This window comes from Molossus molossus, unplaced genomic scaffold, assembly GCF_014108415.1.
Source record: "Molossus molossus isolate mMolMol1 unplaced genomic scaffold, mMolMol1.p scaffold_m16_p_6, whole genome shotgun sequence".
Lineage (NCBI taxonomy): Eukaryota > Metazoa > Chordata > Mammalia > Chiroptera > Molossidae > Molossus > Molossus molossus.
The window spans coordinates 26,529,145-26,543,716 of NW_023425399.1; the positions used below are offsets into that span (position 1 = coordinate 26,529,145).

Genomic DNA, 14,572 nt, shown 5'->3' on the forward strand with positions numbered 1-14,572 from the left:
TTTTGTTACACTTGATGTTGTTCCAGAAGTCCCTTAAACTGTCTTCAGTTTTTTTTTAAATTCTTTTTTTTCTTTTTGCTGCTCTGATTGGGTATTTTCTGCTACATTATCTCCCAAATCACTGATTCTATCCTCTGCCTTATCTAACCTTTATTGATTACATTTAGTATAGTCTTCATTTCAGATATTGTAGTTTTCATTTATTGATTCTTTTTTATGGTTTTTATGTCTTTTTTATGCTTACTATCTCTTTAAGTTCTGTCAGAGTTCATTCTTTTCCTATGTTTTTTGAGCATTTCTATACCATTGTTTTGAACTCTATATTGATTGCTTACCTCCATTTCAGTTAGTTCTGTTACTAGGAATTACTCTTTCTTTTCTTTTTTTGCCTCCCCATTTTGGCTGCCACTATATTTGTTTCTATGTATTAGGTAAATCTGCTATGTTTCCCAGTCTTTGTATTGTGGCCTTATGTACTAGGTGTCTTGTGGAGCTCAGAGGCACAGTCTCTCTGATCACTTGTGCTAGGTGCTCCAGAAATATCCCCTTGTATGAGTTATATGAGCCCTCCTGTTGTAGTTGAGTCTTGCTGTTGACCTGTCCGTGGGTGGGGTTGACTCTCAGGTTGGCTGACAATGAGGATCAATTCCAACAATAGTGTATGAGCTGCTGTGCAGGGCCTGACCCCACAATGCGTAATTCACCCCTGTCAAGAGCTCCTTTTGGGTGTGCTGCTGTGGAGCTAATTGGGTCATGATCTAATGTGGTCTGAAGCCCACCACTGAGTATATTGGTTCTTGGGCCTCTTGGGAAGGATTTTGGTGCAGGTCAGTGTCAGAGGTGGCCTGTGACCAGCCCTGGGCTACCCATTTGGAGCTACAAAGCCATCCAGTTTGTGGTCGCCTCTGCTGGGCCTGGGTGTGCATGGGAGAGGGCAAGCTGCATACCAGGACCAAGTACAGGGACAGATCAGCAAAAGGCCCAAGGTACCCTGAGATCCATGACTAGCTGCCTGTTAGGCTCAGTCACTGAAAGTCTCTGGAAATGGGTGAGTTGCGTGAGGCAGGTTCTCATGAAGTCACCAGGTAGGGGCGAGTGATGTTCACTGGGGACTTGGCACCAGTGCTGGGTCTGAGGCTACTTGGCAAAAGTCTCAAGGTACAATGAGGCCAGCTGCCACCCACCAGGGGCTTAGGGTCTCAGGGACTCGTCATGTTGAGGCAGCAGAATTCATCAGGCTAAAACAGACCAAGATTTGTCCATGTGGAGGAAGGGGAGCTTTACATGGCAGGGCCACAGGGAGTTGGGAACATGGCTAGTGCATTCCCTTAGTCTGATGCTGTATGGAGGAGAGTGCTTGACACAGGAGAGGTGATAATCTGTTGGCATTGTGGGTGAGGGACTCAGCACAGGAACCGTAGCAGCTGTTAGCCTTCTCCCTGAAGCCACACAACCCTCTGAGCTGTCTTTCCTCCAGTAGAGCGCAGGGTGAGTGCCCACCAACGAGATTTTGTGCTTTGGCCCTTTTAGAGAACACCTGGATTTCTAGCACAATCCTGTCTCTCCTTGGCGGAAAGAATCCCCACTGGTTTTCACAGCCAGGTGTTACATGGGCACCTCTTCCCAGCTCTGGTGCTCCAGGCTGGGGAGCCCAGCGTGGGTTTGAGACTCCGCTCCTTAGAGGGGACCTTTGCATCTGAGATATTCCTCCAAATTCTCAGCTGCCACACATGGGTGTGTGGCCAGCCCTTTTTGCATCTCCGCCCTTCCTACCAGTCTCGATGTGGCTTTGTCTGTAAATTCTTGGTTATAAGACTTCTGTCTAGCTAATCTTCAGTTGGTTATTCGGGTTTATTGTTCTATAATTCAGTCGTAATTTCAGTTTGATCCTGAGAGGAGGTGACTTCCACTTACTCTGCTGCCATTTTGAATCAGTCATACTGTTCTTTTCTTTTTTTTAATATGTTTTTATTGATTTTGAGAGAGAGGGAGAGGGAGAGAGAAACATTGATCAGCTGCCTCCTGCACACCCTCCACTGGGGATTGAGCCCACAACCTGGGCATGTGCCCTCACCAGCAATTGAACCAGCGACCTCTTGGTGCATGGGTTGATGCTCAATCACTGAGCCACACAAGCTGAGCATATTGTTCTTTTCTTCATAGCACTTATGAAGATAGAGATCTGAAATTATGTATTTACTTATTTATGATCCCCCCACTCCCTCCCAGAATGTAGGCTGTCTGTTACTTCTCTCCTTGATCACTTTTCTATTTCTAGGGTCTAGAACAGTGCCTGGCATACAAATATAAATTTTTTTTTTAATGAATGCTGTTAAGAGGTTAGATCAGATATGAATGAGGGTGTTTCCATTAGATTTGGGAATATACCATTTGTTGGTGTTCTTGATGGGTATTTTATTTATTTATTTTAATCTTCACCCAAGGATATTTTTCTGTTTATCTTCAGATAGAATGGGAGAGAGGGAGAAAGAGAGATATCAATGTGAGAGAGACACATCGACTGGTCACCTCCCACATGATCCTGACCAGGGCCAGGAACGAACCACCATCGAGGTACGTGCCCTTGACCAGAATCGAACCGTGACTCTTTGGTCCAAGGGCTGACGCTCTAACTGCTGAGCCAAACTGGCCAGGGCCTTGATGAGCATTCTAAATGGAGCACTGAGGGTAGGCATCAGAGCAAAACAGGTTAAGGAGTACCAGAGGTAAAGAATTAGAGAAAGCGACTGTTTTATAAGACACCTGTTGTGAGAAGTTAACTGTGAAGCATTGGGCTGTTGGTGACTGGAGGAGAGTAAATGAGATCAAGAAGACAGGTCTTTCAGGTGACAATAATGGATGTAATCCAGAACATATGTGACAGGATTGACTTTCACACGGGAGGGACTTGTCCTCCCTTCTAGTAGGATGGAAAAAGGTGAAGATAGTCACAAACTCAGACTGGTTGTGTAGTTTGTGGTAGGGGCATGAAAGTATAAAAGGATGAGTCAGCACCTGGTCAGCTGCCATGTGAAAGAAAGCTAAGTATTGAATGGAACGGAAGATATATTTCCAATATATCTCCAAGCCATAAGTTGCTGTAGTTGGGATTCTGGTAAAAAGGTGGCTATGGAAAGAGGTAGAAAAGAGTACCTGGCATTTTGGATACATAATGCTTAAGGATCTAATAATGTTTGCTTGCTTTAGTCAGGAGCATTATTCTCCGTGCCAGGAAACCATTTGGGTTTATGACAGGAAAAATGTCCTTTTTCTTTTCTCTTCTATCTTCCTCTAGATGGAGCCCATTGAGGCTGGGGAGAGAGTACATTGTTGGCCTTCATACCTAGATTGCCATGGATTGGTTGTGTTTATGCTTTCAAATATTTATTTTTTATGCACTAAGCACGGTTTTAGGCTCTGTAGCAATGAACAAAACACAGTCCCTGCCTTCAAAGAGCTTTTATTCAAATGCAGGGAGACAGAAAACAAATGTATTATAAGTCAGAGATAGGGTAGCAGTGGGAAGTGTTCTTTCTATCACTTTCTCATTCACTCTGTTCATGCCCTGCCATCTACAGAAACATTGAATGAGCCCTAATTTCTGGGCATTTCCCTGAGCAGCCAATTTGAGCCTTCCAGTGCACACAATGGTAATGACATGTTTTCTTTTCTCAGTTTCAGATGAGACACCAATTATTGCAGTGATGGTGGCCCTGTCCTCTCTGCTAGTGATCGTCTTTATTATCATCGTTCTGTACATGTTAAGGTGAGCATGTGAGCTAATGCTTCTTCATTCTCGTGGACTCTATTTTAGTAACCCCAGGGTCTCAAGCCCATGTAGTCCAGGAGACAGTAGGATAAGGACAATAAGGAGGATAGAGGGGAATGACTCGGGATAGTACTCCCAAGATTAAAATTCTATTTAGAAGTGGTTTAAAAGCTCTGCATGGTCTTCCTCAAGACCCAGCCCCTCCTCTTGCCTTTCACCTGTCCAAGTCTAGCCCCACAACTCCAGTTCAACCTAAAGTCCAGAATGGTGGTTTGGAAGTTAAAGAAAGAAGCCACAGTCTGTTAGTACTAATAGGTGTTTAAGATCTTCATATCTAACCCTTCTGAAGCAACCCCTAAAAGTGTCCTGGTGGAGATTATATGCTTCATAAAGCATACAAAATATCTCTAATTGGAGCTTTGTCCCCAAACCCCACTTTGTACCCTGGCATGCTAAACATGAGTCAGTCCCCTTTCTGACTTTCTTTCAGGGTCCTCTAGATAAAACTACTCAAACAGGGAACAAAATCAAGAAAGGGGAACCCAAGGGAGAGAAGAGGGAAGTGTATTTGTTCTCTTCCTCTAATTACTGCCCTAATTAGGTTTAACTCTGTCTATATCTTTGGCTTAAGCTGCTCTGTGTGCTCCTTCTGTTCTGCAGGGATAAAGAGAGGGGAACTTGTACACCCCTATAATTTGTCATGTGTCTTCACCATTCTTTAGGAGACTTGAGGCAGACCTCTGCCCACCCATTCTGGAGCTCTGGACCTTTTCCTGGTTGCACTGGGAAAATAACAGGATTTTTGTTTGATACGGATATTCTTATCTACTCCCATCCCCCTACTATGTTCTACCCACTCATCCTTTTTTCACCTGATGTGGTTGTGATCTCCAGTGAGTTCTGGAACTAGAGCTGCACAGAGCCACACAAGCTAAAATATACTCTTGGTGTTGCCTGGGTTGGATTCTAGTGTGCTGAAGGTGGGCAGGAACACCATGGAATGGAGCTAACCTCAGCATGTGCAGGGCGTCTCTAAAAGAGCCTGTTTATTTGGTAAAGGAGACTTAGAAGGCCTGAATTGATAAGTGGAAATACAAAACCAATGATTGGTCTCTTCTGCCTCTGTGCTTAGTTTTTTCACCATGAACATTTTCTCATTAGGTTTAAGAAATACAAGCAAGCTGGGAGCCATTCCAATTCTTTCCGCCTATCCAATGGCCGCACTGAGGATGTGGGTAAGGAACCCTTTAGTGGCATGGGGAACCTTCATGAAGAAGAAAATCAAGAAATTAGAGGTTTCCCTATTCTAAAAGGAAAAAGAAAAAGACTTGAAGAGAACATCTACAGTTCTTGGAGGCTCAGTCCATGAGATAGAATCCCCAATTTAGTCTCTAGAGAAGTGCTAGTGCCTGGGACACCTGACCAACCTTCCCCCTTGTGCACTGCAGAACCCCAGAGCGTGCCACTTCTGGCCAGGTCCCCAAGCACCAACAGGAAGTATCCACCCTTGCCTGTGGACAAGCTGGAAGAGGAGATTAACCGGAGAATGGCAGATGACAATAAGCTCTTCAGAGAGGAATTCAACGTGAGTTCTTTGCTGAGACTGGTGTGTCAGCAGGGAGGAAGGCAGGCCTAAGTTCTTGGGGGGAAAAAACAGGTTTTTAATGGGTTAAGAGGTGAGAAAATTTTTACCAAGTTCTTCTGACTTTTTTCCAGTGTGATTAGGGACAGGAAATGAAAGATTTGTCTCACCTCCCTTATCTATCCATCCATCTATTCATTTATCATCACATCTGTTCATTTGTTTAATAAATACTGTTTAAGCATCTAATATTTGCTACGTGCCAGGGATTTTCTGGGGAGCAAAAACAGATCCAGTCCTTAACACTCAAGAAATTCACTGTCCATAAACAAGAACAAAAATAACTCTGTAAGTTCAAATAGCAATATAGGACTTTAAGGACTGGTGCATAGTAGTAGCAGCCTATATTAACAGGTAACCTTTTAGAGTTTGGAATAGGGATCCTAGAGTGTCTTAAGTAGACAAGGATAAGTCAGTGTGGAACATGAGGATCATGGCAGACTGCAAAGTAAGGGCCTCATCTTGGGGATTTTAGATTCATATTATTTATAACTCCCTCAAGAAAGCAGAACATATTTGTAAATCTACTAGTTGGTGATTCCAGCCCATCAGTTCTGATCTCAGGTCAGAACTTCCTTGAAGAAATGATGTTTTCATTGAGACCTAATCATGGGCAAAGACACTGGGGAAAGGGAGATAGGGGACATTCCAGGCACTGGAAATAGCAGTAGCAAATTGTCAGTAGTGAGGATGGGTGAAGAAAGGGCAAATTCAGAAAATATGGGCTATATATGACGGAAGAGCAGAGAGTCAAGAGAGTAGTAAGAGATGAAGACTAGGCCAGATTGTACATCTTGTAGATTGTCATGAAAGAAGTAGAACCATGGACCATCCAGGTATTTTGAAAAAGTGACCAGCTATATAGAGAATGGCCCAGAAGGAGATCAGAATAGGTGTGGGGAATACAGTTAGGGGCTGCAACAGCTCTTGATACCAGAGGTTTTGATTAGGGAAAGGAGAATGAATTTGAGGACATAGAGGATGAAATTGGGCATTGGTCTACTCTCAGTCTCTTTCACACCTTTCAACTCAACCAAACACATGTCAGCTTTGTTTCTTAGGCCGGCTCCCCTTGTGATACCAAAATGGCTACCCGTTTCTAGGCACCACATGGAGGTATCACAAGGTCCAATGGACAAAGGATGACTGTTTGTTGCTGTGTGTCTTCTTTTATCAATGAGGAAAATTTTCCCAAAAACTTCTGGAGACTTCCCTTATCAAATACTTCTTTTTAAACCAGTCATAAACAAGGGAGAAATAAGCTTATTGCAACTGACCGAAACCAGTCCAGATTATTGGAGTTCTAGTAGCAAAATGGAAAGGAGGGACAGTTATCAGGTGGGTGGGACACCACTCATCTGCTCTACCAGTGAAGGGTTTAGAGCAGCAGAGAAATGTGGTCAAATTTGTACTTTGAGAAAGTCACTAGCTACAAGTGGAGAATAGATGGGAGGGAGGCAAGAATTGAAACGAGATTTATTTACTGGACAAGAGTTAATGGAATAATTTGGACCCTTTTTTCTGGCTGTTGAAAAAACAGCATCATTTTTGCTCATTATTGATACAGAACGTTTACCTCATCTTACAAGATAGCACCCCAACCCTAGCCAGGTGGCTCAGTTGGTTGGAGCATTGTCCCGTACACCAAAAGGTTGCGGGTTTGATCCCTGGTTGGGGCACAAATGGGAGGCAACTGACCGATGTATCTCTCTCTTTTAAAAAAAAAAAAATCAATAAGCCCTGGCCAGTTTGGCTCAGCGGTTAGAGCATCGGCCTGCGGTCCAGAGGGACCCGGGTTCGGTTCCCGCTAAGGGCACGTACCTTGGTTGCAATTTGTCCCCGGCCCTGGTTGGGTCATGCGGGTGGCAGCCACTCGATATGTACCTTTCACGTCGATGTTTCTCTCTTTCTTCCTCTCTCTTCCTCCCGATCTATCTGAACAAAAAATGAAAAAATGTCCTCGGGTGAGGATAAAAATAAATAAATAAATAAAAAACATTAAAAAGGCACCCAGCCTTGGCACCATAGCTGTCTTCAGTAGACACACTCTACTGTTTTACAGTCTGTGGTGCCAACTGCTTCTAGATAATGGGGTATGTGACCCCCATGGCCATACTTTTTTGTGTGTGAAATGAGGTCTTTGTTTGGCGGTAATATTGTAATATTCATTGAGATCCCATGATGAGGTATTCTAGTAAATTGCTGGGTGGAGGTGGTGGTCTTAAGAGGCATGGTAGCCCTGGCCGGTTTGGCTCAGCGGTTAGAGCGTCAGCCTGCGGTCCAGAGAGACCCGGGTTCGGTTCTCGCTAAGGGCACGTGCTTCGGTTGCAGTTTGTCCCCGGCCCTGGTTGGTCGTGCGGTGGCAGCCACTCGATGTGTCCCTTTCACATCGATGTTTCTCTCTCTCTATCTCTTCCTCTCTCTCCCTCCCACTCTATCTGTACAAAAAATGGAAAAATGTCCTCGGGTGAAGATAAAAAAAAAGAGGCATGGTAGGCAAATTCAGTAGAAACTGTGGTGAAAGCCAATTGCTGTGCTACCGTGCCACTATATTCATGGGCTCGTTGAGCTAGTACTGGAATATTAAGGAAAAGGGCTGACCAACATCTCCTTGGTTGTTAGCAGTGAGTGCCCCCTGGTGAGCATACATTTGGATCATAAATATGTCCTACCTTTTTTGTTCCAGTTGTCCAATACCCTGGGATCGGTTTAGATCTGACTGCCAGTGAGGTAGATAATAGGATGCCTTGCTTGAAGTTCTGTTCACTGGAAGGATTTCTCTTTTATACCATTCAGAGCTATCCCTTAAGTAGATTATCCCACAACAGTGTACCTCCAGAATGGGCTAACATGTCTCATAGAGCCATTTGTACACTAGGCTGACTATTTTTCTTCGTCAGTCAACTGTTGATATTGTTGGGAAGTCAGAGGTGTCTATTAAAGGGATGCATGTGTGGCAAGTGTTTCATACACATCACTTTCATCTGGTGGTGGAATTCTGCTGGACATGTCCAAATTTATGACTTACTGAATTACATAATATTTAGTTTATGATGGGTAGTTGATCATTTGGGTATCTAATGTTCCGTGGTCAGGCTAACATTTTCTACCAAAGTATGCTGACAAGATTATGGTCTTGTCCCCAGATCTTAAGGTTTTTTAATATGATTCTTCTGCTCAACCATAACCAGACACTTGGGGCCCCATAGGATCTACCATTGCCAGTTTCTTGGTGGCCTGGACCAGCTGGAAAGCCTTCTGTTTTAGATCACTCAATAAATGAGTCAAAGCAGGACATCAACATGTATTATATGCTGTCTCCAAAATACAAAATGGCCCAGCAAGCATGATTCCTCCTTTGGAGTGGAGCAGTTAGAGCGTCAGCCCGTGGACCAGAGAGTCCCAGGTTCACTTCCCGCTAAGGCCACGTACCTCAGTTGCAGTTTGTTTCCGGCCCCGGTTGGGGTTAAGTGGGTGGCAACCAGTTGATATGTCTCTCTCACGTCAATGTTTCTCTCTGTCTCTTCCCCCCTCTCTCCCTCCTGCTCTGTCTGAAGACAAAAATGCAAAAATGCCCTCGGGTGAGGATAAAAAAAAAAAGAGAAGAAAACTTGGCTGAAGTGGCAGGCCACTGTATTTTTATTTTCATTTTTACTTTTATGTCTAGCTTGTACATCCCAGGTACACAACATTCTGCTCTTTAAGTCCTCTCAGCTTTGTCAAGGTGATGTTCTGTGAAACAGTGAGACAAATCTTAATAAACCAGATTACAGCAGAGAAAGGTCACAATGACTTATCACTGAGGCTACTTCATGCCATGAGAAAGGAAATTGATTCGTGTAGTCTTTGTGCATTATAAAGGGGGAAAATGCAGTTGGCTCATTAATAGTGATATTCCAGGGACCAGGGGTTAACTACAGCAACTACAGATCTACAGCTCCACATAATTTATGTATTATAATCTACTTAATCTTAAAATCTGTCAGTCTTTTGTGTTAGTCTATTTGGGAGCTAATACTAGTAGTTATTTAGCATTCACTTTATGCCATCATCAAACTTAGACATATGAATGGACTATCTCATCATTGTCCTGCAACTTTAAAGTCTTCTGTAGCACTCGGATCTTTGGGACTCACCTAGGGAGTTATCCTTTGGTAAAGAGAGGTTACTGCCCTGGCCGATTTGGCTTAGCGGTTAGAGTATCGGCCTGCAGTCCAGAGAGACCCGGGTTCAGTTCCCGCTAAGGGCGTGTACCTCAGTTGCAGTTTGTCCCCTGGTTGGTCGTGCGGGTGGCAGCCACTCAATATGTCCCTTTCACTTCGATGTTTCTCTCTCTCTCTCTCTCTCTCTTTCTTCCTCTCTCTCCCTCCCACTCTATCTGAACAAAATATGGAAAAATGTCCTTGGGTGAGGATAAAAAAAATGAACAAAATAATTTTTTTTAAAAAAGAGATACTGCCCGGCCATTGTAGCTCACTGGTTGAACATCGATCCATGCACCAAGAGGTCGCTGGTTCAATTCCCGGTCAGGGCACATGCACAGGTTGTGGGCCCGATCCCCAGTGGGGGGCATGCAGGAGGCGGCCAGTCAGTATTCTCTCTCATCAATGTTTCTCTCTCTCTCTCTCTCTCTCTCTCTCTCTCTCTCTCTCTCTCTCTAGCGCGCGCGCGCACGCTAAAAGAATCAATAAAGAAAAAAAACAGATTACAGCCCCAATAACTTGCATTTGCTCTTGCTACTATAATAGTTCTTATCCAAAGGCTATAGGGACTAGTGTGGATATTCTGCTGCTTACTATAGATAGGTATTCTAACCATACATTGGGAAAATAGTTTGTTCCTAACATGAGGCCAGTTCAGGTCAACTCCTTCCATCATTTGGCCTGGAAAGGCTCCATTCTAGCTAGCATAAAATAGTGACATTCTGCCATGGCCAGTTTGGCTCAGCGGTTAGAGTGTCAGCCTGCGGTCCAGAGAGACCCAGGTTCGGTTCCCACTAAGGGCACGTACCTCGGCTGCAGTTTGTCCCTGGCCCTGGTTGGGTCATGTGGGTGGCAACCACTTGATGTGTCCCTTTCACGTCAATGTTTCTTTCTCTCTCCCTCCCTCCCACTCTCTCTGAACAAAAAAATGGAAAAATATCCTTGGGTGAGGATAAAAAAAATAGTGACATTCTGGGTTCCCAGGAATTAGTTAGCTCAAGGCCAGACCCCAAATGATGAATCCCCTTTACCTAGTGAAGTTACCATGGTAAATGGCTGCAGATTCTTAGAGGAAAATGAAGGCAACGGTTCTTGGTATGTGAATGTTGATGTACTTTGTGGAAAGGTTCTTTCTTACATGTGCCCATCATTGAAGGGCTCTGGGTCTGTAAACTGACCCAACCCTGGGAGTGGGGTGAGAAGGAGCCCTTTCTCTAGCATGGCAGTCTAGTCAGGCCTCCTCAACTAACCTGGGCTGGCTGCCTCTCATTTCCCTTATTGGGAACTTCACAATGAATTATCCACAACCAGAGATGTTTGAGCCTTGGAGACTGTGGACTCTGAGGCTCCTTCCATCCCACTAAGATCAGGAATCCGATTTTGAAGCCAGCCCCTTCTACCAGCATCACTGTGGTAAAGACAGCCAGGACAGCACTTCTGAAAGATTCCAGTGCTTTCCTTACCAATGTGTACCCCCCAGCAAGGCACTTGTGGATCCCATCAGGGACATGGTGAAGGTATCAATAGGCAGGTTGAGCCTGTTAGATCCCATGTAGTATTGATCTCTACTTTGTGCCAAAGGTTTTCTGGCTTTTCATTATTACCTAACTGAATCTGGCATTCACTCCAGGTTTCCACTGGCCAGCCTAGCCCACCATTAGAACAATGGCCAGTTTCCTGAGCTGCTATACTGACTCAGAAGTTTAGTTAACCATATCATAATTACAAATTGACCTTATACAAAAATTATGCTCTTCCCTCCTTTTTTGATGATTATTTTTATTCCGACTCTATGAATTCCTGCAGTTCCTTCTATTAGCTCCTTGCTTTTCTACCTTGTTTATGTATTTTACCCTCTAGGTTGTGTTATGCTTGCCATCCTTATTATCCATGAGCAATGAGAGCTGGGTTGTGGAGAAGGTTTCATCATGAAAACAAGATACAGCAGAGATTTTTTACCTTCTCTAGTTCCTCTCTTTTTTCCCAACATAATTTCAGTTGTCTTACCAAGGCCCAGTCTTTGAAATGACAACCCAGGAAAGATGTGAATTCCATTGTCACTAACATTTGGCAACCAGCAAAACTCTGAAATGTTAACATTTGGTTCAGTAAAATACATAGTGCAGTCATAGAAAGGCCTTGAGCCTTGCTCTGTTTGTAGAGATGAGCATTTGATGTTGGACCTGAGCTTTTTCTGGTTTTGTTATCTAATATTGTTGGAAGTAATTCTCCTCAGTTTCAGCATTTCTCATCTCCTTTTAATTGGGATTGTCCCACCCCTTTACTACCAGCTGAAACATGTTCCAGGTAATTACAAGCAATAACTGAAGTAACTGTTGTACAGTTGTAAACTATGGGTGGCTTTCTCTTTCCCATCTTCAAATTTGATTAACAGTTCTTTCTCTTTATCTGAATACAGGAATCAGGTTTACATCACCCACATTTCCCCCATCAGTCTCTCAACTACAACCCATTCACTGATAACTACTAAGTCAATTAAGGTCCTTTATTTAAAAACTAAATAAAAGCAAAACAACAAAGCTGTCAATTGGGGAGACACTAGAGAAGCTGGCAAAACTAAAAGATGAGTAGACTACCAATCTTTGGGCAGAACAGGACCTGTTCTCCTGGCTCTGGGTACTTCTCAGGAAGCCTCTGCTTCTTTCAGGGTTTCAAAATCCTGGCAAAGAATCTGGTTGGCATAGTGTGGGGCAAGTGTGACTGGGCTTAACATCAGTCAGCCCTATCAGGAAAGGCTGACAACACATAGGGCAAACACACCGATTTGTATCTACTGTCATAGAATAATACTTTTATAATCATGGGGTAAGGAGGGCCTTTCTAAGCAAAACACAAAATTCAGAAGCCAGAATTGAATAGATGGAGAGGTAATAAATCTATTTAAAATGTTAAACGTCTCTATGAAAAATGTCTCTATAAAAAAGTGGCCAACTGGGAGAAGCTATTTGCTGCAGGTAGATAGAACGTTCAATAATATATAAAGAGTTTCTGCCCTGGCCGGTTTGGCTTAGCAGTTAGAGAGTCGGCCTGCGGACCAGAGAGTCCCGGGTTCAGTTCCTGCTAAGGCCACGTACCTCAGTTGCAGTTTGTCCCCTGTCTCTCACATCAATGTTTCTCTCTCACATTGATGTTTCTTTCTCTCTCTTCCCCGCTTCTCTCCAGCTCTATCTGGAGATAAATGCAAAAATGTCCTCGGGTAAGGATACAAAAAATAAAATAAAGAGCTTCTACAAACCTGTGAGGAAAAAGTAAACATTGCTGTAGCAAAATTGGCAATTCAGAGAAAAAAAACAAATGGTCTATAAACATATGAAAAAAAGCTCAATTATATCTAGTCATTAAGGAAGGCCAGCTTAAACCTAACCGTTATTTAGGGCTGTCAGATATGAAAAATTTTAAAGATTGATATCCAGCCCTGGCCAGTTTGGCTCAGCGGTTAGAGCGTTGGTCTGCAGACCGGAGAGTCCCGGGTTCAGTTCCTGCTAAGGGCACGTACTTCAGTTGCAGTTTGCCCCTGGCCCCGGTTGGGGTCATATGGGTGGCGACCACTCATTGTGTCTCTTTCACATCGATGTTTCTCTCTCTCTTCCCACCTCTCTCCCTCCCGCTCTATCTGAAGATAAATGCAAAAATGTCCTCGAGTGAGGATAAAAAAAAATTAAAGATTGATATCCAGTATGGGGATACAGATACTGTATACACAGATAGAAAGAGTTTAAATTGGCATAGCATTGGAAGGATAATGTAACAGTATCAAGCAAATTTTATTTTATTTTATTTTTTTATCCTCACCCAAGGACATTTTTCCATTTTTTGTTCAGATAGATGGGAGGGAAAGAGAGGAACTGAGAGAGAGAGAGAAACATCGACGTGAAAGGGACACATCGAGTGGCTGCCACCCGCACAACGAACCTGGGCCAGGGACAAACTGCAACCAAGGCACATGCCCCTAGAGGGAACCAAGCCCAGGTCTCTCTGGACTGCAGGCCAATGCTCTTAACCGCTGAGCAAAACTGACCAGGGCTCAAGCAAATTTTAAATACCTACACGATCTGACCTAACTTCTGGGACTCTAATAGAAAACCAAATATGTTTTTGTACATAGATGTTTATTACAGCATTATTTGTAGTAGCAAAGAAAATCAGATGAAAAGCAGATATCTGTCAAATAACAGAATGACTCAATGAGTTCTTGCATCTATTATGAAATTCTATACTGTCATTAAAATAAATGTGTTGACATAGAAAGATCTCTTAAGTTGTACTGTTAATGGAGAAAACCCATTACAGAGGATTATACATAGTATAATACCCCCTTTAAAAAATGTATGAGTATGTTAACACATTTTTTAAAGTTTGGAAGAATACTATGAACTGTGAGCAATGAGTTACTTATAAGGGGAGGTAGGATATAAGAGAGACATAGGGCACTTCCTCTTTCTTCTGAATTATTTGACTGATTTTTACAACAAGCATGTTTTTTAAATAACATTTTTAAAAGGAGAGATTTTTTTTTATATGGTAAATAAAGCTAATGGAGCTTAGATTTAGTATGAATATACAGCATATAGAATAAAGAGCTGATGTCTCTAGGTTGAACTGTGCCAAGAGTCTTGTGGTCAGATCTCTGTGAAAAGGAATAACACTAAATGGGAAGTTGTTTTGGTGGAAAACTACCATGGGTGTGAACAGCTGAAGGAACAATAGGCATAGGGTACAACAGCTGTTTTCAGATATTCGACAGGCCAAAAGGAGAGTGTAGCATCTTTATGAAACCCCACCATGGTTGAAAGTTTAATGAGATTGTTTTTGTCCTAGAATTATAAGCTGGAACTATTTTATTGACCAGCATTTGTCTTAGAAGGAAGTACTGAATTTGTTTTGTTTAAAAACACTTTGAAAAGCCACTTATTGAGGTCCCTAAAGCATGTTCAAGGT

At 43.1% G+C, this 14,572-nt stretch overlaps 1 protein-coding gene across 6 annotated transcripts in view; it reads left to right on the top strand.

Moving 5' to 3' along the window:
- Positions 1-14,572, top strand: part of PTPRA (protein tyrosine phosphatase receptor type A) — a 150,615-nt gene that overhangs the window by 98,879 nt on the left and 37,164 nt on the right. For all 6 annotated transcript variants that reach the window (XM_036244288.1, XM_036244287.1, XM_036244291.1 and 3 more), the window contains 3 exons: positions 3,676-3,766; positions 4,931-5,004; positions 5,218-5,354. In XM_036244288.1, coding sequence (XP_036100181.1) covers positions 3,676-3,766; positions 4,931-5,004; positions 5,218-5,354 — 302 coding nt within the window. Of the gene's footprint in view, positions 1-3,675; positions 3,767-4,930; positions 5,005-5,217; positions 5,355-14,572 lie in introns of those variants that run through there.